The sequence below is a fragment of the Garra rufa genome, chromosome 1, assembly GCF_049309525.1.
Source record: "Garra rufa chromosome 1, GarRuf1.0, whole genome shotgun sequence".
NCBI lineage: Eukaryota > Metazoa > Chordata > Actinopteri > Cypriniformes > Cyprinidae > Garra > Garra rufa.
In genome coordinates this window covers 42703419-42716684 of record NC_133361.1, presented here as the reverse complement: position 1 = coordinate 42716684, position 13266 = coordinate 42703419, and the positions used below count along the sequence as shown (strand labels likewise).

The window sequence follows — 13266 nt, the reverse complement described above, 5'->3', positions numbered from 1 at the left end:
CAAAAAACCCAGCCAAAAAAAAAAAAAAACATGTGTCTTACCTCCTGGAACGCAATTTTTTACCGGGGGACCCCCTCCGAAATGTGATTGAGCTAGTGTTGAGTAGCAATTGGGTGGGTTTTGTTGTGAAGACCTGGCAACCCTGCTGCTAACACACATTTATATGCAAACATGTAAAAGTGAATTTTACATCCGTTGTCCCATTTCACTGTCAAAGAAAAACATCACATTGGTAATTAAGCAAACTATAAAGTAAGTAAGTATTTTGATTGGATAAATAAAAAAAAAATCTGATCATTACCTTAAAATAAACCTGACAGTGTGATCCAGGCATGCAGTTGCTAGGAGGTTTCTATGGTGTTATGGGTGGTTGCTAGGGTAAAATAATTAATAATTGATTTGAATTTATATATATTCTCCTGTCATAAAGTAACTGCAGAATACTAAATAGAACAGTGTAGAAAATTTGTTGCAACATTCAGAAAGGTCAGTATACAAATATATTTGACCACAGAATGTTGCGATCGACTGGTCAGAATCAATTATTCCAGAATATATATTAATATATAAATCACATTATATGTAGTATCATATTAGACCACATACACTACTGCTCAAAAGTTTGGGATCATTAAGACTTGTAATGTTTTTTAAAAACATCTCTTATGCTCATCTAGGCTGCATTTATTTGATCAAAAACACAGAAAAAAACAGTAATATTGCAAAATGTTATTAAAATATAAAATAATGTTTTTTATATATATACTTTAAAATATAATTTATTCCTGTGATGCAAAGCTGAATTTTCATCAGCTGTTACTCCAGTCTTAAGTGTCACATGATCCTTCAGAAAGCATTCTGATATGCTGATTTATTATTAGAATTATCTGTGTTGCAAACAGTTGTGTTGCTTATAATTTTTTTTGGAACCTTTGATTATTTTTTTCAGGATTTTTTGATGAATAATAAGTTAAAAAGAACAGCATTTATTCAAAATATAAATCTTTTGTAACAATGTAAAACTATGATATCACTTTATTAATTTAACACATCCTTGGTGAATAAAAGTATACAATTCTTAAAAAAAAGAAAGAATAAACATTTAGTGACCCCAAACTTTTGACAAGTAGTGTATATTGTTAGAAAACATTTCTATTGTAAATAAATGCTGTTCTTTTTAACTTTTTATTCATCAAAGAATTCTAAAAAATGTATCACAGGTTCCAAAAAAATATTAAGCAACACAACTGTTTCCAGCACTGATAATAAATCAGCATATTAGAATGATTTCTGAAGGATCATGTGACACTGAAAACTGGAGTAATGATGATGAAAAATTCAGCTTTGATCATAGAAATAAATTTGATTTTTAATGTATATTAAAATAGAAGAACGTTGTTTTACATTCTAAAAATATTATACAATATACATTTTTTTTCTGTATTTTTGATCAAATAAACGCAGCCTTGATGAGCATAAGAAACCTATTTAAAATACATTCAAAAACTTACTGATCCCAAACTTTTGACCGACAGGTGTATGTAGCAATAAAACACTGCATTTGTGTTGCTGTTTTATTGCATGAGCTATTTAATGTGTTTCAGAATTTAAAATATATATTTTTGTATTAGTGAATATCTTAAAGCTTGTGAACTGGCTGCCAGTGGAGCTGCTTTGAGCAAAGTTTTAACTCAGGCTGAAAACATTACTGAGATGCTTTGTTTCTTTTTGACGTGTGTGTTTAAATGAGGCCTGTTATTTAAGCTGCAGTCATTTCATGGCAGCCCACTGAATTGAATGAGCCGTGCCTCCGCTGGGCCCCATTTAAATGAGCCCGTCTCTTTCGGTATTATCTAATAAATTCACATTAACACTCCTGGACTTAGTTTCAACTCAGAATCTCTGAATGGCGAGCTCTCTGATGCTAATGCCCCTAAACAACGTTGTGCAAGCCTGGCAAAGCAATGCAACTGATATGGCTAATGCTGCGAAACAGATTGCGGTAACAAATCGCTAATCCACTGGCATCCATTCTCCGGAGCCCCGATGTGACTTAGCTCATTACAGGGGCCATCTCGGAGGAGATGGGGAGGGAGAGGACAGGAATGGTGAGAGACTGCTTGAGAGGGGTCTAGTGCGATCCGGGCACGGTGTGAGAGAGGAAAGGATTAGACACGTGGAACAATCACACTCGAGATTCTTGAGAACCACAGGCATCTTTGATATTTGTGAAGATGCCTCAGGCATATTTGTTTTGTGAAATATGGCCTAATAAGCCACCATTTGCTGATGGTGGTGGCCTATGACTGCTGTCGCATGCATTTTGGTTTGGTTGAAATATGACTGACGTTGTAATTATCAGGGTTGAAGAAAGCTTAGCGTGCATGTGTTTGTGCTCAGAGCTCGGCTCCCTACTGGGCTCTAACTGTAGACGGAGAATATAAACATAAATTGATGTCACACTGTAATTCTACCAAGAATTTCTGACAGACTTTTCTGGCACCCTGTGAAGGCACTCGCATCTCTGCTGCATTCATGCATTGATAATCAAAAGCGTGCAATGTTTAGTGCTCAATTATAGAAGATGCTGATTACGTCTGCAAACACAATAAGCAGAGAGTGTGGCGTTAATTTAAAGCACAATGACAGGACGACCCGAGCCTGACCAGAAACTTGCTCACGCTCCAGCAGTCAGCACTGCATTCCCATTTCACCTGTATCATTTATTCATCATTTTGAGTTATCTGGGTCCAAAAACTAATGTACATTAACTATCTGAGCCAATGTATGTATTTGTTCTATTGCGGTGAAATGTGTAATGCTTTGCACTATATAAAAGTAGCTGTTATCCTTAAAAAAAAGCTGAAAATGACAGTTAACATATGATGCTGGCCAATTTAATCTGCTTAGCACACAGCCAGAGACAAAATGACAGAGCAAGTCTTATTGCGAAGCAACTTTTGAAGCTCCAAATTGAATTGTAAGGCAGCCAACAACCTCACAATGGCAGTTTTGAGCATGTGAAAACCCAAGACTGGCCAAATGTAGCTGTCAGCATAGTCAGGTACTGACTAACCTCTTAATCATAATAAAGCAGCAATTGCATTTCAGAGAGTACACATTATTTTACCGTTTTATGCACTTTGCTATTGTAGTTAATTGTACAGAGTAACACAGTCAGTAAAGAAGTGTGTTTATGGGTCTGGCAAACTGCTTGTATTGTTCATTTGTTAAGGACAGGATGACCAGGAATGCAAAGCAAGCCAATGTGTGACATCTATGTAATTATAACAATCAAACAATTATAATGATTGCTGACACTTGATATTGAGTCTCTTTAAAGGAATAGTTCACCCAAAAATTAAAATTTGATGTTTATCTGCTTACCCCCAGGGCATTCAAGATATAGGTGACTTTGTTTCTCCTCAGTAGAACACAAATGAAGATTTTTAACTCGAACCGTTGCAGTCTGTCAGTCATATAATTACAGTCAATGGAATCCATGGTTTTGAGAGTCAAAAAAACATACACAGACAAAACCAAATTAAACCCTGCGGCTTGTGACAATGCACTGAGGTCTTAAGACACCAAACAATCGGTCTGTGCAAGAAACTGAGCAGTATTTATATAATTTTTTACGTGTTCACTAGGGGTGGGCGGTACACCGGTGTCATAGTCATCACCGGTGTGACATTGCGCCACGACATGGATTTTCTAATACCGTCAATACTGTAATAAATCAATTATGTGCCTTGAATGGCTGCATTTACATCAATAATAGCTAATTCTAAATAATAAGGCTTTAAATTTTCTTCAAACGTTCAGTTGTGGTCTGAATACCTGTCCTTATACTATATATCTTGTTGTAAATAAAAAAGTAAAACATATTCGTATCAGCTTTGCAGGTGGTAGGTAAAAGGGGAGTGGCCATTAAACGACTGGTGAAACATCGTGAAGAAAGGTCGGGCCTGTAGCCTATACCAGGGGCGGACTGGCAATCGGGACGACCGGGACTTTTCCCGGTCGGCCGGCCGAAAGATTTACACAGCGGATCACAAATTGAGCGAGGCGAACGCGCCCGGCCTGAGCTTATTAGAATAATTGACGTTACTAAATTCTCCGCGAATAGCGCCCAAATACTCCTACATACTCCCCCCTAAATGTCCAACCAATATTTATATCAGTTGCATGTCCTTGCATGATGCTTGAAATTTCCATCCAATCGCCAAGCTCTTTCTAGAATGCTCTTAGTTCTATAGTTCCTAACAGACCCGGCTCCACGGCCAGCCAATCAGAAGCTTAGCCCACCCGACCCGAGCCCCACACTACATAGCCAATCACAAGATTGTTTTTTGTGTGAAGACCTCAGTGACTCTTTTTTTGACTCTCAAAGCCGTGGATCCCATTGACTGCCATTATATGACTGACTGACTGCAACGGTTTGAGTTAAAAATCTTTGTTTGTGTTCTACTAGAAAAACAAAGTCACCTACATCTTGGATGCCCTGGGGGTAAGCAGATACACATAAAAAAATTTGTTTGGGGTAAACTATTCCTTTAAGTTGCTCAGTATGGAAGTAGAAGCATTGCTGTTCTTAAAGTAGATAAACTTTCAGTTTCACTATTTATAGAGACGCTGCTGCCGACACTGTTGACGTATAGAATCTTACAGGGATATTTCACCCAAAAATGGAAATTCTGTCATTAATCACTTACCCTCATGTTGTTCCAAACTCATCTTCAGAACACAAATTAAGATATTTTGGATGAAATCCGAGACCCTGCATAGACAGCAACACAACTCACACATTCAAGACCCAGAAAGATATGGCATATGTGGTTCAACCTTAATTTTAATTGTAAGGGTGTGTTCACACTTGTCATGTTTGGCTCGATTAAAACCAACTCTGGTGTGATTGCTCTCTTAGTGTGGTTCAATTAAGTAAGTGTGAATGCTGCCATCCGAACCCTGGTGCACACCAAACAAGAAAACCACTAAAAAGATGAGTCTCGGCCTGTTTTCAGACGAACTCTGGTGCGGTTTGAATGAAATATGAACGCAGCACAGACCAAATTCTTCTGAATGAACCAAAAACAGGAAGTAATGCGACACGATTTCACAAAGGGAGTAAGTGGTGTATCCAAAACAAAATGAGCAGAGGGCAAACGTGGAGCAACAAGGAGGTAAAGTGCCTTTTGTGAATTTGTTGTGAGTTTGCAGGTGGTAAAAATACAATCATATGAACACGCTTAGTCCAGCGGATGGCATTGCGTGTATTCAACTTAAAGCACTTTAAGTCAAACACATTGTTTGGAGTGTTCGGTGAATTCAGTCACAAAATATACGTCATTCAACCCAACCAGGTTGTGAATGTATCACTATGCCTTTAGGTTTGGTACCTTTAGGTTCGCTGTTAAAAATGCCAGTGTGAACGTTTAGTGGACCAGGACCAAATGTGTCATTTTCCTTTTTGGTCCAGACCAAATTAACCTAATGAACTGAACTACAAGTATGAAGTAAATTTTATTTTAAAGTTGAAGTTAATCCATTGATGTCACATGGACTATTTTAACGATGTCCTTACTAACTTGCTGGGCCTTGAGCATGTCAATTGTGCTGCTGTCTATGTAGAGTCAGAAAACTCTCTTAAAAATATCTTAATTTGTGTTCCGAAGATGAACAAAGGTTTTACGGTTTTGGAACGACTTGAGGGTGAGTAATTAATGACAGAATTTTCATATTTGGGTGAACTAACCCTTTAATCTTTCTCTCTCACTAATAACTGTGGATGCCCCACACACCTGTTGTGAATTCATATGCACATTATTTATATCTGCTCTCAGCTGTCAGTTTCTTACAGTTTCACTCGTTGCGCATATGTTGAATATCTGTAAGAACAAAACCTTGTTTAATAGCTTTACAAAATCAGCTCTTGAAACTCAAGGACAGTTCATTTGTTGATAGAATGAATCGCTGTTATTCAGGAGAGAAATTCAGACATGAGGGGCAAATAAAGAGATGGAGAAAGCCAGTAAGACGCTGCGGCCTTGTTGTAGCTTTTGCTATGTAAGTGCTATCCAGGGAGAACAGTGATAAAAAGGCACATGCACCCTGGTCTGAGGGGATTTAAAGAGCTTTTAGTATGTGCGTGTTCGTCTGCTGAAAATATCAAAAGGCTTTAATGTGTTTGGCCATTTCGCTCAAGCTACAGCTTTTATGTTCTCTCTATTGCTCACACCCGCTCTCACCCCATTCTCTCTTTTGCAATCTTTCTTTCTCACCCATTCCTGCTTAACTTGGGGTGTTAGTGATGGCATTGACCTTGGTCAAAAATGTTATGATGTGTATGGGTACAGAATACAAAAGCATATTGCACATGAGTTTCAGACATAGATCACAGAAATGCAAGATATATCAGAAGACCATATCAGTACTTATACTATCAGTGTATAATAAATTATAATACATGTATGTCAACTCTACCAGAGGTCAACATTTTTTTTTGTTTTTTCAATAATTTTTCTGAAGAAAGATAGTATAGTGATGAAAGCCAAACATGTCACAGATGTATACTGTATTTACTGAGTGATCCACTCTTTTGTAGGGAGGGGTCAAAATGAAAAATGTCACTTGAGATTCAGAAGCAAATTACAGAGGCATAAAATTATTTTAGAAAGATTTCAGTGTCATTATATTACTTTTACACAGAGGCTGGTTTGTCTATTAGTAAAATCTGTTGACTTTAGCTATTTTTGTTGCAGTATATGCCAGTGGTGACCTTTGAAAAAAGGGAAAAAGTTTTTTTCTCCAAAGTTTGCATGCCTGTGGGTCTTAATAAACTTTCACTTTAGCATCTTAATTTTTGAGGCCCTGTATGGTTCAGTTTCAGAGATTCTTCAATTTCAACATGGCTCTAGGAGTAAATTGTTAAATTGTAACTGCTTGTAACTGAAGAAGTATTAAAGCTGCACGATTAAGTATTAAGTATTTAAGTATTAAGTACAGTACTTAATGAATAAGTATTAAGGCCCATGATTCAATTCCAGAGATACCTCAATTTTAATATGGCTGTAGGAGTAAATTGTTACATTGTTCATATTTTTACAGAAAAAAGCACTTTTCAGGTTTTTTTCTCCAAGGTTGGCATGCCTGTAACTTAATAAGTAGTGAAGATATCTTAATACCCTTTTTTGATTTGGGGTCTTATTAATCTTTCCTTTTAGCATCCTCATTTTTAAGGCCCTGTATGGTTCAGTTCCAGAGATACCATAATTTCAGTATGACTAAATTGTTAAATTGTACTACATTTTCAGTGGTCAAAAACGAAATGTGGGTCACTTTGCATTCAGCTGATTTCTTTTTTCTTTTAAAGAGGAATGTCTGAAGAACAAATAATGGTAAAACTAGAAATGTGTCTTGTTTTCCTCTATCAAAACATTTGCTTAGAAGATACCTGTCTGAGTGCCATAAATATTATTTTTTCCAAAGTTTGCGTGCTTGTAACTGAAGAAGTATTAAAGCTATCTGAACATGATTTTAGATTCTGGTTCTTAATAAACTTTTCATTTGTAATCTTCATTTTTAAGGCCCTATATTTTTTAATCTCAGAGATATGGGGAGCCCAATGTCACTCAATGTCCAATTTGTCGAATTGTACCCATTTTCAATGGTTGAAAACCAAATGTGTTCATTTTGGATTAAGCTGATCCTTTTTGTAGTTAAAGGACAATGTTTGAAAAATAAGTATAAATATCAGAAAATAAATATGAATATTTATTTGTATACAGTATAATCTGCATGTTTCATTTTATTTTTTTATTTTGTGAGTCAATAAGTCCTTAATTTATGTCCAGTTTTAAATGGGGATATTATTAGGTACAGGTATTAGGTACAGGTACAGTAACATAATACTGTATTTATAGACTTTAATGTGAAAATAATTATTGTAATAATTAGTGTGAGCCAGAGTCTCTATTTTGGTGTACTACTCTAATTTAGTCTTGCTGACAATTTTGCTGAGTAATATTTTTTTCCCACATGACCATTTGTAAATGTTAAACTGTAAGGTAAATGTGTGCTTAAGTTAAAGGTGTTTTAGCGTGCAGCTGATTTAAACTGAAGCGTCAGCACAAGCTCTCAGGGGCTTCTTGCAGCTCTTAGCGTTGAATGTGAAAGTGTGTCTATTCTCCCATTAGGAGTGCTAATGTGTTTTAGCGTTAACACACAAGAGAGAGGCTTACCACTGCGCTCTCCCTGCAAGAGTGAGACGAGAGGGAGGCAGGAGCATGAGAGAAAAGAGATTAAGACGCTATGAAACTTTTGAGGAGATGATGAGAAACTCAAAATGAAGCAAATTAGCGGAGTGAGATTTGACAGGAAGAATTAATGTGAGATAGACTAACAGTTTTGGCTGCAGTTGAATTTCTTCTGTTTAGCTGTATTTACCAGTCATAATGGCTGCAAATAGAGGCTTTTTAGATGTTGGCACCTCTGCATCTACTCAGGGAGAGGGGAAAAAGGGAGAAATGGCAAATTAGATTCAGCTCATCACCACAGCAACACTGACAGTAGGTAGATTTTGTGTTCCAGGACAAAAGGAAAGTGGCTTGTTAGATTTAATTGAAGTGAGCAGGGCTAATGGAAGCTCATGGAGTACCGCAGGACTTCGCAGAGCATCGCGGTCAGGTGAGGGATGTAACCGATGCAGCGGAAACTCATCCACGCTTATATCTCCTGCTTTATGAGTCACTGTGTGCAGTGAGTGAATGAACGGCGATGTAGCGCAATATGCTGCTACATTCATTACGGATTTGGAATTGTTTTTATTCCAGTCCTCATGAAAGCAGAGCAGATGACAGAGCGGCTCAGCTCTGGCACATAAACATGGCACCAGCACAATATGAGCAAATCGAAAGTTATCTGTTTTCGTGTAGCTGGTATTTCAGTATATCTAAGCTTATAGAGCTCAGTAGGGCTCCAGAAGTAAAACTTTCCAATTTTCTCCACGGAAAGACATTTTTTTTTAATTAATAATGTATGAATCTTTCAAGACAGACATTTAATATGCTTTTAAAATTTAAGCAATATTTTGCTCCTGCAGATGACAAGCCAAGTACATTTTTACCTTCATTTAGAATAAAATGTGTTTAATAGCATAACTTTTCGAACTTAATTTGGGAATTTATCACTTAATATTGGAGTTTATGACATAAACTCCACAGGGTATTGTAATATGAAGTGCAAGTATACTCAGTTTTAATTTACTATTTTAACTATTTTTGTATGATGCATGAACTGTTTTTAATGCTATAAATCAGGTTTGATCTAGTTCTGAATGGTTTTGTTTTTGTTTTTAATCAGTCAAGCCTCTCTACAGCCTACATGGCCATAACATTTACACCTTAAAGGGATAGTTCACCCAAAAATGAAAATTACCCAATTATCCAGTCTCATGCCATCCTATGTGTATATGACTTTCTTTTCTCAGACAAATACAGTCAGAGTTACATTAAAAAATGTCTTAGCTCTACCAAGCGTTATAATGACATTGAATAGCTGTTGAGATTTTGAAGCAAAATAAAGTGCATCCACCTATCATAAAAAGTACTCCACATGGCTCCAGGGCAGGGTTGTCAGGTTTTCACAACAAAACTTGCCCAACTGCTACCCAAAACTAGCCCAATTGCATTTTGCAGGGGTAAAATACACGTTTTTGGAGGGGTTCCCCTGGTACATGGCACATTCCAGGTGCTAAATATAAAGTTATTGGGGTTGCTTCAACCCGCGGACATGAAAAACAACCCACAGCAACAGTGTTAAAGTAGCCCAATTCCGCGGGAAAACCGTGGACATGGCAATACTGCTCCAGGGGGTTAATCAAGGCCTCCTGAAGCGAATCAACGCGTTTGTGTAGGAAAAATATCCATATTTAAAACTTTAAACCAGAACTAAGTTTAGTTTACAGCAGGAAAGGAAACCTCTTGGTTTATATCAACATTTTTCTTTACAAATCCTTGTTTTGTTCTTCTAATTTGTGTCCGTTTTTATTTATTTTTTGTTCTTTCCTCTGGGCTTTACCGTGTTCGCCTACGTCCTATGTTATCCACTGGAACGCCACTCTCTCATGAATGAGCATATGACAGTTAGCGGAAGCTAGAGATTACATTTTATAAAGTTTTAAATATGGATTTTTCTTAGCCAAATGTATCGATAAGCTTCAGGAGGCCTTCATTCACCTTCTGGAGCTGTATGAATTGCATTTTTATTGATAGATGTATGACCTTTATTTTTCTTCAGAATCTCATAAGCCATTCACTGCCATTATAAAGCTTGGAAGAGCCAGGACATTTTTAATATAACTTTGTCTGAATAAAGTCATATACACCTAGGATGGTGAGTAAATCATGGGGTAATTTTTATTTTTTGGGTGAACTATCCCTTTAAGGCAAACACAAAACATAAACATACTCATTGCAGCTATTGCACACTGATAGTCACTTAATAGTTACTGGTCTAAAAGGCTTTTCATTTACCAACGCTAGTAGAGGTAGAACAAAAGAAGATATAAATATGAGTAAAAAATCCTTATTATTGGCTATGCATTATGGAATGGCTCTTGTCACATCCTTGCTTCTTTTTGAGGCATTGAAAAATCAGATATGAGCAATTGTTGAATAAGATTCACTGTCAGACTACTAGAAGAGGCTTGTTTATGAGTCTGGATGCTAGATCTAGCAGATCTATCTAGCTTTCTATATACAGTACATAATAGGATGATATCTTCTCAAGTGGTTCTCTTTGATTTGCACGTCGCCTACACATTCCACAATAAACATTATTCTGGTCTATATTCAGTTTTTTAAATCCAATCCATTTTCATATCCCAGAATTTGTGACCTCTGTACATGCAACAGCGCTATGATAATGAAAAAACATGTACTATTTACTGTGAATTTATTATCAATATTGTGGAGTTTTTTTTCTGATAAACAACGCTTTGTCTCCCAGCCCTACCAACAGCTAAATACACTGAAAAAAATAAGTACTTGCTTTGAGAATTACAAACATTTCTCTAGAAGTAAAATATGAAACAAAAATGTTGATTGTCACTAAGTCACACAACAAGCTTACTGCTACCATTGCTAATAATGTCAACAGTACGCAGTAAACTTCTTGTGTGACTTTACCAGTGCTGTTCAATATGTACATTATTTTTTTCCCACTATACCTGTTGCTGTGATTCATTTCAGAGTATCAGCTTCTCTTATTAGTTTTTTTATATATAGCCCTTGTTTAGTGAAAAGGGTATTATTTACTATAATGTTTTTTTTTTAATATCTGCTTATGGAAAAAGAAATCTGAGAATACTGATGTGTCTTTTTTCGTCTCCTTCCTCAGGCTGCCGCTCCGTCGCCATGACGACCGAGGAGTGTCCCGTGCCGCTTGGCGTGAGCCAGGTGGGGGCGGGGCTGTGTGAGGACTTCGGCCCCTCTCAGGGGGATGACATCATCGAGGAGGTGGGGCCGTGCGATGATGCGGGCAGCGACCTCAGCACTTTGGTCGTGCCGTTTCCTGAGTTAGCGCCAGTGGTTTTCTTCTGCCTCAAGCAGACCACCTGCCCACGCAACTGGTGCATCCGCATGGTGTCGAGCCCATATCCTTTATTAGCCGGCGCTCAGGGGTCGTGAGTAGAATGTGACTTCTAACAACATGGGGTGACTTGGAGGAAAGGTATCTAATTGACACAATGGCCAGTTGACTTAATCCAGCTTCCTACTGCTGTTTAGTCAGCAAGGCAGTGATTAAGTGCTGTGAGATCGCAGTGACAAGCTGATCCAAACACACTGCGAGTGACAGCTTGACGTAAGCGGATTGGCGTCGCGCATGTCGTTGACAACGACGAGACTTTCACGAGTTGTCGCCAGTGACAGTGACATTGAATTGCAATGTCAACATGTGAAAATGCAACGGGAAAGTCGAGACAGAGTATGAATTTGTGCAGTTAAATAATGAATTAGCATGTTAAAATATTAACGAATAACTTGAGTTACATAGGTAAGGGTTTAAAGTGCATCGATAATGTATTCTTGGCACAGTTTGCGAAGCAGGACTGAGTTTTCTCTGTCGTTTGAAGTTCGAAAGTTGATTTTTCTTTCCTTTTTGTGCATTTCTGCCAGCTAGCCGTGGCTGCCTTGGGGACCCAGACTCCTTTGGAAAGTGTCTTAAATCGAATTTCACGTCTCTGCGTTGGTTTGGCTGACACTCTCATTTAGCTGGGCTCTGAGAAAGCCTTTTATACATGATGGGCACAGGTCTTCTTCCCCCTACAGAGGCCCAAATCTCCCATTGCTTGAACAGCCACAGGGCGCTAATCAGCACTGCTCACTGTTACCGCAAAGATGAGCGTGTTCGAACACTGTTGACTCCAGCTGCTAGCCGGCTAGTGAGCGGTGGCAGGAAATCTGCAAACAGAGGCACTTTCTGAGAAGACATTAGCACACACACTTCTCTACACAGCGTGCCAAATTTATTTCAATGCCTTAATGGGATGTCTCAGTAACTTGTTATGATTTTATTACATTCAGGTAGTGAGTGAGAGTGATGAAGTGATCCTTTGATGACTTTATTAATGGTCAAAAGTGTGCCGAGATTAATTTTACATGCTTTAAAGAACAGAGGACATCCGAGCCGTGAATATGCAGCGCTGGAGAGCTGCAAACGCATTTCACACTTCTGGGAAACCAGGGGCTTATTGATATCGTATGGTTTACATTTCAGAAATATTGAAATTAAAGTGGAGTACTCTTTATCAAGCCCAAGGGGCAATTTGCTAATTATTTAGTAATAAGAGAGATTAGATAAGGGAGGAAAGAGAGGAACTTATCTCTCCCCCCTCCTTTCCCTGCATATTTAATATGTTGGCCAAATGAATCATTATCTTTTTAATAGTTTTTGCACATTGTTGCCCTTGTCAAAACACTTTAATTGGTGATTTATTGTTTTAGATATGAAGTCACAGAGTGTTTGCTGTCACTTTGTTTGCTTTTGAGGTACAGTGTAACTGCAGGGCTTCTTATAGTCAATTACGTACTAATTTACATTCGCTGTGCCTAGTGAAATACATGGAAGAATTTAACTCTTTTAGCATTAGAACTTTTGATTCATTTTGATTCTGATTTTATCTGCTAGTACTTTATATGAACTAGGAATATGAAAGTTTGGATTTGAAAGTTCACTGTAAAACGAAACCTTTTTTCTCTTTCCTTT

The 13266-nt window shown here is 37.6% G+C and overlaps 1 protein-coding gene across 1 annotated transcript in view; it reads left to right on the top strand.

Annotated features, from left to right (window-relative positions):
* Positions 1-11414: 11414 nt before the first annotated feature.
* Positions 11415-13266, top strand: part of cacna1ia (calcium voltage-gated channel subunit alpha1 Ia) — a 208455-nt gene continuing 206603 nt past the window's right edge. Inside the window, exon 1 of the mRNA XM_073840932.1 lies at positions 11415-11653. Coding sequence (XP_073697033.1) covers positions 11415-11653 — 239 coding nt within the window. The remainder of the gene's footprint in view (positions 11654-13266) is intronic.